The sequence below is a fragment of the Triticum aestivum genome, chromosome 3A (genome assembly GCF_018294505.1).
Source record: "Triticum aestivum cultivar Chinese Spring chromosome 3A, IWGSC CS RefSeq v2.1, whole genome shotgun sequence".
In the NCBI taxonomy this organism is placed as follows: Eukaryota; Viridiplantae; Streptophyta; class Magnoliopsida; order Poales; family Poaceae; genus Triticum; species Triticum aestivum.
Genome location: NC_057800.1, coordinates 31627715 through 31640977, shown reverse-complemented (window position 1 = coordinate 31640977; position 13263 = coordinate 31627715). Strand labels below are relative to the sequence as shown.

The 13263-nt window shown below is 42.0% G+C and overlaps 1 protein-coding gene across 1 annotated transcript; it reads right to left on the bottom strand.

Annotated features, from left to right (window-relative positions):
• Nucleotides 1–11415: 11415 nt before the first annotated feature.
• On the bottom strand, nucleotides 11416–12898 carry LOC123057724 (putative AP2/ERF and B3 domain-containing protein Os01g0140700). The gene has a single exon (XM_044480634.1). The coding sequence runs from the start codon at nucleotides 12887–12889 to the stop codon at nucleotides 11927–11929; it is 963 nt and encodes a 320-aa protein (XP_044336569.1). The 5' UTR covers nucleotides 12890–12898; the 3' UTR covers nucleotides 11416–11926.
• Between the last annotated feature and the right edge of the window lie 365 nt (nucleotides 12899–13263).

The window sequence follows — 13263 nt, the reverse complement described above, 5'->3', positions numbered from 1 at the left end:
GTCTACGAAATTTAGAAAAAATAAACTCATGAGACATATCATCCAAACCAATAGTAACAACATCCTTCTTGCAATCTATCTTAGCATTAACATTGTTCAAGAAGGGTCTACCAAATATAATGGGACAAAAGCTATCTTGAGGGGAACCAAGAACAAGAAAATCAGCAGGATATTTAGCCTTCCCACGCAAGACTTCAACGTCTCTAACAATCCCAATTGGTGAAATAGTATCTCTATTAGCAAGCTTAATGGTAACATCAATACCTTCTATCTCAGCTGGTGCAATATCATGCATAATTTCTTCGTATAAGGAAATAGGTATTGCACTGGCACTAGCACCCATATCACACAAGCCATGATAACAATGATCTCCTATTTTAACAGAAATAACTGGCATGCCTACCACATGTATATGTTTATCTTTAGCACCAAGTTTAGCAATTCTAGCAGTCCCATCATAGAAATAAATAACATGCCCATCGATATTATCAGCCAGAAGATCTTTAGCAATAGCAATATTAAGTTCAACTTTAACTTGCTCAGGAGGTGTATAAGTTCTAATGTTACTTTTACGAAACACAGTTGAAGCTTTAGCATGATCCTTTATTCTAACAGGGAAAGGTGGTTTCTCAACATAAGCAGTGGGAACAACAGGATCATTATAAGTGATAGTCTTTCCGTCAACTTTAATAGGTGCAACTACTTTTTTTTCAATGGGAGGATTATATTTAAACCACTTCTCCTAGGGGAGATCAACATGGGTAGCAAAGGATTCACAGAAACAAGCTACTATCTCAGACTCAAGTCCATATTTAGTGCTAAATTTACGGAAAACATCGGTATCCATAAAAAATTTAACACAATCAAACATAGGTGTTATACCTGACTCTTTACCTTCGTCGAGATCCCAATCTTCAGAGTTACGTTTGGTTCTCTCCAATAAATTCCATTTGTATTCAATAGTCTTCATCATAAAGGAACCATTACAAGAAGTATCGAGCATGGAGCGATTGTTGTCAGAAAGCCGAGCATAAAATTTTTGAATAATCATTTCTCTTGAGAGCTCATGATTGGGGCATGAATATAACATTGACTTAAGCCTCCCGCAAGCTTGAGCGATGCTTTCTCCTTCGTGAGGCCAAAAATTATATATATAAATACGATCACGATGAACAAGATGCATAGGATAAAATTTCTGATGAAATTCCAATTTCAATCGCTTATAGTCCCATGATCCCATATCATCACATAGCCTATACCATGTCAATGCATCTCCCTTCAAAGATAAAGGGAAGACCTTCTTCTTGATAACATCATCGGTCATACCTGCAAGCTTAAATAATCCAAAAACTTCATCCACATAGATTAAGTGTGAGTCGGGATGCAGTGTTCCATCTCCTACAAAAGGATTAGCTAGCAGTTTCTCTATCATACCCGAAGGAATTTCGAAGTAAATATTTTCATTTTTAGTAGGTCCAGTAGGTTGAGGAGCAACTCTTTGCTCTACTGGTCGGGGTATAGATACCCCGAATAAACCCCTCAAAGGATTATGTTCCATAGTAGCAAGTGACAATAAATTTCAGCACACTATATAAATTTTTCCTTACCAAATTCCACCTACCAAAGGCGCTTCACTCCCCGGCAACGGCACCAGAAAAGAGTCTTGATGACCAACAAGTATAGGGGATCTATCATAGTCCTTTCGATAATTAAGAGTGTCGAACCCAACGAGGAGCAGAAGGAAATGATAAGCAGTTTTCAGTAAGGTATTCTCTGCTAGCACTGAAATTATCGGTAACAGATAGTTTTGTGATAAGGTAATTTTTAACGGGTAACTAGTAATAAAAGTAAATAAGGTGCAGCAAGATGGCCCAATCCTTTTTGTAGCAAAGAACAAGCCTGGACAAACTCTTATATAAAGGAAAGCGCTCCCGAGGACACATGGGAATTATCGTCAAGTTAGTTTTCATCACGTGCTTGGGTAATTATTACTCCCCAATTACGATTAACCCCTATTGCAAGCTAGTTTTCATTCGCGTTCGGTACTTTGATAATTTGATATGTGGGTGGACCGGTGCTTGGGTACTGTCCTTCCATGGACAAGCATCCCACTTATGATTAACCCCTATTGCAAGCATCCGCAACTACAAAAGAAGTATTAAGGTAAACCTAACCATAGCGTGAAACATATGGATCCAAATCAGCCCCTTATGAAGCAAATCATAAACTAGGGTTTAAGCTTCTGTCACTCTAGCAACCCATCATCTACTTATTACTCCCCAATGCATTCCTCTAAGCCCAAACAATGTTGAAGTGTCATGTAGTCGACGTTCAAATAACACCACTAGAGAAAAAGACAACATACATCTCATCAAAATATCGAACGAATACCAAATTCACATGGCTACTTATAGCAATACTTCTCCCATGTCCTCAGTAACAAACGTAACTACTCACAAATCATATTCATGTTCATAATCAGAGGGGTATTAATATGCATAAAGGATCTGAACATATGATCTTCCACCGAATAAACCAACTAGCATCAACTACAAAGAGTAATCAACACTACTAGCAACCCACAGGTACCAATCTGAGGTTTTGGGACAAAGATTGGATACAAGAGATGAACTAGGGTTTGAGATGAGATGGTGCTGGTGAAGATGTTGATAGATATTGACCCCCTCCCGATGAGAGGATCGATGGTGATGATTTCCCCCTCCCAGAGGGAAGTTTCCCCTGCAGAATAGCTCCGTCGGAGTCTTAGATTGGTTCCGCCAAGGTTCAGCCTCGTAGCAGCGGAGTTTCGTCCCGTGAGCTAGCTTATGATTTTTTCCTAGACGAAAGACCTCACATAGCAGAAGATGGGCATTAGAGGGCTGCCAGAGGGCCCACGAGGCAGGGGGCGCACCCAGGGGGTAGGGCACGCCCCCCACCCTCGTGGATGGTGGGTGGGCCCCCTCGGGTACTTCCTTCGCCCAATATTTTTTATATATTCTAAAACATGCTCCCGTGAAGTTTCAGGACTTTTGGAGTTGTGCAGAATAGGTCTCTAATATTTGCTCCTTTTCCAGCCCAGAATTCCAGCTGCCGGCATTCTCCCTCTTCATGTAAACCATGTAAAATAAGAGAGAATAGGCAAAATTATTGTGACATAATGTGTAATAACATCCCATAATGCAATAAATATCAATATAAAAGCATGATGCAAAATGGACGTATCACAACTTCGTGTACTTCGTTTGTGTCCAACGACCAGACCAAGACCGCTTATGAAACCCCACTTTTATCAATACTTCATCCATATTCGCAATATTCAGATTGCTTAATCATAATCTTGCTTGTTTTTTGATTGCTTGCAGGAACAGACCTTCGTGGTCAGGTTGATCATGTTCCATCGTGATCAATAATCTCTCGGAGTTGGTTTAGTGATTGCTAAGGCGCAATGTCGTTGCACGTTTGTAGTCGTATCGTCAAAGTCTTCTCCACCAAATCGATAGTTATCATCTCATCGAAAGATCGGGCCCCTCGCCTCTATCAAGTGGTATCAGAGCTCCAGGTTGCTTAGTGAGATTTTACAGTTTTTCGTAGTTTAGATCGAGTTTGTTCTTCATACCTATAGTACACAAAAAAGCCAAAAAACATTTAGGGTAGTTCATCCGCTCCGAACCAGTCTGAGCCTTTGCATAGTCTTTTCAGTATGTTGCTTTGTTGAATTTGTGGTTGCATCGTTGTGTCAAGTTGCTGGTCTTAGCATCTAGTCTTTTAGAGTTTCGAGTTCTGGTCATAAGTTGTCACGCCACCACCGCACCATCATCATCGCCCCTGCCATCTACCACCACCTCTTATCCGCCACCACTCTGAATCTGTATCCATATACCACCACCAATTTGTATCCATATAGCACAGATTGAGCATCAAATTGACTTAATTCTCGGTGCATCACTACCCAACCGTGCACCATACCGTACCAATCCATAGGAGATGAAGGATATTATGCGTCAAGTACAGGAGCTGCTCGACAAAGGTTATATGCGCGGATCTCTTAGTCCTTGTGTTGTTCCTATTATACTAGTGTCTAAAAAGGATGGTACGTCGTGTATGTGTGTTGATTGTAGAGGCATTAATAATATTATTATTCGTTATCCTCATCCTATTCCTAGGCTAGATGTTATGCTTGATGAATTGAGTGGCTCTATTCTCCAAAGTTGATTTGCGTAGTGGATACCATCAAATTCGTATGAAATTGGGAGATGAATGGAAAACAGCATTTAAAACTAAGTTTGGTTTATATGAGTAGTTAGTCATGCCTTTTGGGTTGACTAATGCACCTAGTACTTTCATGAGACTAATGAACGAAGTTTTACGTGCTTTCATTGGACGATTTGTGGTAGTCTATTTTGATGATATACTGATTTATAGCAAATATTTGGAAGAACATTTGGAACACTTATGTGTTGTTTTTATAGGTCTATGTGATGCACGTTTGTTTGGTAACCTTGGGAAGTGCACCTTTTGCACCGACCGAGTATTTTTTCTTGGCTATGTTGTTACTCCACAGGGAATTGAAGTTGATAAAGCCAAGATTGAAGCTATTGAGAGTTGGCCGCAGCCCAAAACGGTCACACAAGTGAGGAGTTTTCTTGGACTCACTGGTTTCTATAGGCGTTTTGTGAGAGATTTTAACACCATTGCTGCACCTCTTAATGAGCTTACAAAAAAGGATATGCCTTTTGTTTGGGGTACCACACAGGAAGAAGCCTTCACGGTATTGAAAGATAAGTTGACAAATGCTCCTTTACTCCAACTTCCTGATTTTAATTAGGCTTTTGAGCTTGAATATGATGCTAGTGGAATTTGATTAGGAGGTGTGTTATTACAAGATGGCAAACATGTTGCACACTTTTCTGAAAAATTGAGTGGGCCTTGTCTGAACTATTCTACTTATGATAAAGAATGATATGCTCTTGTTCGGACCTTAGAAACATGGCAACATTATTTATGGCCCAAAGAATTTGTTATACATTCTAATCATGAATCTTTGAAACATACTAAAAGTCAAGCAAAACTGAACCATAGACATGCTAAATGGGTTGAATTCATTAAGACTTTCCCTTATGTCACTAAACACAAGAAGGGTAAAGAAAATGTTATTGCTGATGCATTGTCTCATCGTTATACTATGCTTTCACAACTTGAATTTAAAATATTTGGTTTGGAGACCGTCAAAGATCAATATGTGCATGATGCTGAATTTAAAGATGTATTGCAGAATTGTAAAGAAGGAAGAACGGGGAACAAGTTCATCGTTAATGATGGATTTGTGTTCCGCGCTAACAAGCTATGCATTCCAGCTAGCTCCGTTCGTCTTTTGTTGTTGCAAGAGGAGCATGGAGGAGGATTAATGGGACACTTTGACGTGAAAAAGACGGAGTACCTACTTGCTACAGATTTCTTTTGGCCAAAGATGAGACGGGATGTTGAGCGTTTTGTTGCTCGCTGCACTACATGTCAAAAAGCTAAGTCACAACTCAATCCTTATGGTTTATATATGCCTTTGCCTGTATCTAGTGTTACTTGGGAGGATATGTCTATGGACTTTGTTTTAGGTTTACCTCGAACAAAGAAGGGGAGGGATAGCATATTTGTTGTCGTGAATAGATTCGCAAAAATGGCACACTTTATACCATGTCATAAAAGTGATGATGCTGTTAATGTTGCTGATTTGTTCTTTCATGAAATTATTTGCTTGCATGATGTGCCAAATACTATTGTTTCAGATCGTGATACTAAATTTCTTAGCCACTTTTGGAGATGTTTATGGGCTAAGTTGGGGACTAAAATTCTTTTTAGTACTACTTGTCACCCCCAAACTGATGGACAAACTGAAGTAGTCAATAGAACATTGTCTACTATGCTTAGGGCTATTTTGAAAAATAATAAGAAAATGTGGGAAGAATGCTTGCCTCATATTGAATTTGCTTATAATCGTTCATTGCATTCTACTACTAAGATGTGCCCTTTTGAAATTGTGTATGGTTTCCTAACTCGTGCACATATTGATTTGTTGCTTCTTCCATCTTCGGAGAAGGTTAATTTTGATGCTAAAGAACGTGCTGAATTGATTTTAAAAATGCATGAGTTAACGAAGGAAAACATTGAGCGTATGAATGATAAATATAAACTTGCTGGAGATAAGGGTAGAAAACATGTTGTGTTTGCACCTGGAGATCTTGTTTGGTTACATTTGCGTAAGGATAGATTTCCTAATTTGCGTAAATCAAAGCTAATGCCATGTGCTGATGGTCCTTTTAAGGTGTTAGAGAAAATAAATGATAATGCATATAAACTTGAGCTGCCTGCAGCTATTGCGGTTAGTCCCACTTTTAACATTGCAGATTTGAAGCCTTAGTTGGGTGAGGACGATGAGCTTCCGTCAAGGACGACTTCATTTCAAGAAGGGGAGGATGATGAGGACATCAATACCATTTTTACACCCACAGCCCCTACTGCTATACATACTGGACCAATTACTAGAGCTCGCGCACGCCAATTAAATTATCAGGTACTTTCTTTTCTTAGTAATGATTCTAGTGTTCATGAGAATACGATGTTGCCTAAATTGGATACATTTGTTTTGCTTACAAATGAAGGGCTTGGCATGGATAAGAGGGATGAACACTGGAGCAATACCAAGCATGGAGATGATGGCATGCGCAAGGAGAACAAGAACGGAGTTACAAGTGATGATTTCAGCACTTTGAAGCCACCATAAGGAGTGTATGAAGTCTTGGACGAAATATACAAGATGTCACTTCATAAATTTCGTCCAGAGGCTATTCTAGGTGTTGCGTCACCTTATTATTGGGCCAGGCCCATGTAATTTCGAAATACTTGACTATAGGTTGTTTTTAGAGTTCGTATGTGTGGGGAAACAAGATATAGGGTTGGTTTCGGACCCCTCCACCAAGGGCCATGAAATCCCCCGCCCCCCATATCTTCCTCCATATATACAGCCCTTAGGGCACCGCTTAGACTTTGGGTTTTATTTAGTTAAAAGTTAGCCATCGCTGCACCTTCGTGTACTTCGTTTGTGTCCAACGACCAGACCAAGACCGCTCATGAAACCCCACTTTTATCAATACTTCATCCATATTCGCAATATTCAGATTGCTTAATCCTATTGTGTTGCTTGTTCTTCGATTGCTTGCAGGAATAAACCTTCGTGGTCAGGTTGATCGTGCTCCAGCGTGGTCAATAACCTTTCGGAGTTGGTTTAGCGATTGCTAAGGCGCAATGTCATTGCACGTTTGTAGTCGGATCATCAAAGTCGTCTCCACCAAATCGATAGTTATCATCTCATCAAAAGATCGGGCCCCTCGCCTCTATCAAACCGTCATTAACCACGCCCAGTAACGATCAAAGACTTTGACCCAACGGCAAGCCCCCGTTTGGGCTTTTGCAAGGCTGGGCCGTGCGGTGGAGGGGAAAAGTGAGGACTGTCATAGAGCGTGGGCAAAACTGAGGAGAACTAAGCAATGAGAGGCACAAAAATAGAAATCCCAAGATAATATATGAAGTGGAAGAGAGAAATAGAAGGGAAAAAACGTGCATGCGCTTAATTAAGAGGTGATTTCATAGGAGAAAGATATGATGTCTGAGTTGTCATAGATGTCTCTTATTCACAATTTTTTCTTATTTAATTTTAATCACGCCACAATTTTGGTATTAGATGCTAGAGATAACACTAAGAGATAAACCATTTCGCAACATATTTTATTGTCTCTAAATAACGTGGAATACAATGCCGCCTTATCAATCATTGAGAAAGCCCTTACTAGTTCTCATTGCGGTTGGGCGACAGGATACATCAGTTGTTGAATGACACAAAGGCACCTGGCATGCACATCTGCTTGCTTGCGTGCGTTAGTTGATAAAGAAAATTAAGTGCCTAGTTGATGAAATGCGGGTCATGATCGCTAATGCCGGTCATTGATTCGCCGTGCATTTACATGCTGAACCATCACGTGTCCATGCATGAGAATGTCAGACAATCCGGTTGCATTATTGTTGGGTCAGGGGGACAGGCGTACGCAAAACTAGCTTTCACTATCTTGGTGCACCATAAAACAATATTAGACCTCAGATTGGAGTTCATCTACTTGTCTCAAAACCACAAATCTAGATCGCATCAATATCATCTAGAAGGATATACTTCACACCTCTTGCACTACTCTTCCATTTATACCATAGAAATCCCGCAAATAAAGACATACGCATGTTGGACACTGGTCGATCGTCCTCTTTAATCCCCTGGAGGTTCATGAAATATATACCACTCCGTTATTATTGACTCTGCATACTAGTTTTGTCTTAAGTTAAACTTTATAAACTCTTATCAAGATTACAGAAATAATTATTAACATCTACAATACCGAGCAACACCATTAGATTTATCATTGAATATATTTCCGCGTCATATATACTTGTTATTGTCAATGGTCATATTGTCTTCTATAAACTTGGTCAAACTTTATAGAGTTTGACTTGGAGCAAAGCTAATATGTAGTAAGTAAGAACAGAGGGAGTACTGACTTGCTAATACTAATCATACTACTGATATTAATACTACACACTAATCACACTAATCTATCTATCTAGGAGTTTGTTGTCAACTTTGACATCATTATCGCCTCAAATGGAATTCATGTTTATAGAAGCAAAATAAAATTAAGTTTTGGGTCAGTTTCATCAATTATCTCTAGATTAATCCCTATAAATAAAGCGTAAAACTGACCCTAGAAATTTCACGGTTCGATGGTCGGGATCCATAGAGAGCATTAAGAAGAGTGTGAAGAGGGGATGCTTCATTACCGAGATAATAGTGTGGATGGGAGAGGAGGGGGTGGTACTGCGGTATCCGCATGGCCAGACGCACATACGGGGGGGCTATGGGGATGGTAGCGCAATACCCCACATAGCTGGGCCCAAAGGACCGGATGGAATCCCCCTCCCCCCTAGGTTGATCAAGGAGTGCTACAACTGAGTGGTTCCCCACGTGGCCATAACCAAAAGCTTCCGGGTATAGAGCGTTCTCGGTGTATGTTGGGCGCATGGCTACGCGAGGATACAATGGAAGCAAGGTTCCCAACATGACTTGATCCATGTGTGGCCAGCATTTTAGGCTCTGATAGCATGATTCCCCGCATGGTCATGCGGATAACAGATGCCATTATTGTACCATGCATGACCATATTGACGTGTGGCTGGTGTAAGAAATGACGGTGGCATCGTGGGTGCAATAGTGCATTCAGTGTGGTGGTCACGGTGGATCAACTGTCGCCACTAGTATGAGTGCAGGGAAAGAGAGGGGTCGATTCCCTTAGAATTCCGGAGAGGTATATGTTTTATAGGAGTGAAGGGTGATGGATGTGGGCCTATGAGACTGATTTAGGCCATATTACCACTAAAGGGTGTGCATTAAGAGCCATTGGTGCAAATTACATCTATGAACTATTAAGTGGCTAGCAAAACCCACTAATTAAGTGAGTGAGTGTGTGGGGGGTGCGTGTGTGCCTATGATTGATGATGGCAGCTCTCATGGGTGGTATCACCGCCCGACGGTGAATATGATCCATCAATATTGTGTTGATCGACGAAAGGCAATCTTAACACTGCTGACAGGTTGTCCCTGCGACCATTAATGGAGATGCCATGGGGCTCCCGCCGAGTGATTACTACTGACGAGCAAGAAGTTGCTCCACGATGTTGTGCTCCATCGCTGACGAGCACCCTAGTGACCGATTAGGGAAGAGAATTCTTAAATTTATGGGTAATGTCCAATCTTGGAGCTCTATCATCAAACAAAATTTAGGTGTCTCGGCGATACTGGTGGTACGAAGCCCTACCCAAAATGTTAGGTTATGTGTAAGGGTATGTGAGGCTTTAAGATTATTGAATTCATGCTCCAACCAATTTGTCCAAAAGTAAGAACTGGTGAAGAGAGGCGGACAATATATTTCAACACCCTCTCACATCTAGGCTTATTTAGTCCTTAGACATGGGATCAATGTAGGCCGCACAATCCTTTTTAAATATTGTGTTGGCAAGGTCTTGAACTTGAGACCTCTTGGCTCTGATGCCATACTGAATTCATGCCCCAATTAGTTCATCCAAAAGTATGAATTGATGGAGAGAGGGGGGCAATATATTTTAATAGAGGTTACACCCTTGGTGAATCATTATTACCTAAATCACTCTTACCTCACATTTAATAGTATCGACCGACTTATCTATTGGTATCAAATGACACATAGACATAGAGATATAGACAATATCACATCGTACTTCTTTAAGGTCCTTTTAAGCACTTATCATGAATTCACCTTCTCACTTGGGTCAACCCCCCCCTCTTGACAGTATGGTTTTTTATTGACTTAAAGAGACACGTGACCTCATAAAGAGCTAATAAAATTGTCCTTAACCTTGTCGCCTCTTTACAATCCTTTTAGGGGTCACCATTTGACATTTTGATCTAACACATGGGACTAAACATGTCCAACACTTGATTAAGGCAATGCCTTCTTTATTTGTTTATATTGTCCATCATCCAAAATCCACTAGGGGGCCTAAACTATAGTTTCAACGGAACTTGTGCCCCCATTTGTGTCATATTGGTATGGTATTTTATCATATGTCCTTGTTTATTACATGATAGTATACACTTCTTCCCATGTTATTATCCTTCTTCTTCCTGTCACTCCTGCATAGTTACACTACATTGTTCGATGGTGCCCAATGTTCATCCCATTTAGAATAAATATTATAAATTAGTTCCGATTAACCTCTACAACTTTGCAATTTCACTTAAGTTACGAATATTTCCATAACGCTGCCATAATGGCGTCAAGATGATGTCACTAAGACAACCTTCTAATTCTCCGCAGTTTTCCCATCCAATTGTGGGATAATTAATCTTACGAAATACATTGAGATAATGAACGAACCATGTATCTCCTCATTTAGACAAACATCGGCAGATTTTTTGACAATACACATACTGATCCATGACCTTGATGCCCATCTCATTTGAAATTTGTTTAATTTAACCCCTTAAAAGCATGAATTAACCCATGCTGAACAAAGCGGCATTCCACATGTTGAGGTTTGATCACACATAACATTTCTCTAAATGATGTTTGACCATCTCACAGATTTTTCTTTTTCAGTCGAAAATGGGAGCACCTCGGCGTGTGTACCAGTTCATGCAGATTACCAATAGATTAATGTAGTCATATTGCTCTGATATCTTTTTCAGAATCAAAGTATAGATGCTTCTCTACATTATATAAATTCATTCCTGAGAAAAGGCTCTACAGCTCCTTTTTTATATATATGAAGTTTACAACTCCTTGTGTTTAGCGACTCCTGAATCAATGTGATAGTGTAAGATAGTCCTACAGCACTAGCATCACTGAATTGGGGAAAAAATCGATGAAGCACTGGGAATGGTAAAGATCGATCTCGTATAATAATAAAAATTAAAGGCTGCACAACAATCATGGCAATAGAACAAGATTTGGAGAACTAAAGGTAACCACATATTCAATAAGATCATCGCAAAAATTATGCAAAGTATTGTCGCCTTCTAATAACCCTCTGGAATAGTGGAATCTATTCAATAAGATCGACCATAGGCATACAAAATGTGCAAGGTATTGTACTCTCCCATATGGTGTCCTCTTGCTCCGATCTGTCTGCATTGATATCTTCTTCTATGGGTGTGATCATGTGATGTGATTAAATATTGTTATTGTCTATTCTTGCTTCCCGAAATGGAAATGTAGATCGAGTAGCCAGCAATCAATATATGCAATTGCAATCACACTAGTACGGCAGAAGACCAAGAGCTTACCGGCCGTGCCCTTCAGCCACCTGATGATCCCACCATCCCTCCACCGGCAATGTCAACGCCGAAGAGCTTGACGGCGACATGGCCTGTCTCATTCTCATTGGAAATCGCCGCGTCGGCAGCATCGTCATTCTTGTTCATCTTCTTGTAGTCGATGAAGAGCTGGTCCTCCGTGTCATTCCCGTACGCCGACCGGTAGAACGCCACGGTGTCGCCGGCGCGGAGGCCCGTCTCCTTGACGAAGCGGCTCCAGCCCTTGGTGAGCACGTAGCTCTGGCTGCTGTTCCAGTACGAGTAGCGGAAGCGCCACACCTTCCCCTCGCCGTCCTCGAAATTGAGCAGCACGCCCTTGCAGTTGCTGCCGGTGGCCGCCGCAGTGGTCGGAGGGAAGTGCTTCTCGGCGTGCTGCTTCGGCACCACCAGGCGGTTGAGCTTGCCGACGTCGCTCGGGGTCACGGCCTTCTCGAAGAGGAGCTCTCGCGCCCACGCCGGCGTCGGCTGCGCGCGCCCGCGGCCGCGGCGCAGGCCCTGCCGAAGCTCGTCGTCGTAGGTGTGCTTCCGGAGCATGTCCACGATCTCGGCCTTGGAGTGGTCGGCGAGGAAACCGAGCTCGGGATCGAGCTCGCTTCTGGACGACGAAGAGCCGGCCTCCTCCGCCGCCGGCGGGCGCTGGAAGTTGATGACGGCGTCCGGGCCACGGAAGCGCAGCGCGGCCACGTCGTAGGCGCGCGCGGCGGCGTCCTCGTCGGGGAACGTGCCGAGCCACACCCGCGAGTGCTTCTCGTAGATCTGCGCGCCCCACTGCCCGTTGGGCTGCGGCACGACGCCCTTGAACCGCGACGATGGAGCCGCCCGGGGCGGCGCCAACACCGGCGACGACGACGACTCCGCCGCATCCTCGGCCCCCGATTCCGCAGACGAGTACTCCATGTCGTTGTCGTCCTCCATGCCGTGGTTTGTCGCCTTGCCAGATGCCATCGTGGGGATTATTGTACCTGCATAGTTGGTGATTTCTTGTGTATATATTGAGATTGGTGCATGGTTGGTTGCTTCCAATTTTACACTTGCGCAGTTGCGCTGGATCGATTAGTGTGTAATTGTGTTTATGTTGCCGCTTATGTATGCTTTGCAGCATTACGCTGCTAAAATCCGTTATTTTATGCTACATAGACATGTGTGGTTGGCTTCTAGTGAACTTTTGGCACTAGGGTTGTCATTATTATGTCTTTGGCGGTAGATGTGCTTATGACTTGTGAGAATCTCTGGTCATTACTTAAATGCATTTTTGCCAATCCATATTAAAAATCTTTGTCCATGAATATATGTACACGCACAATGACATATGTAACGAC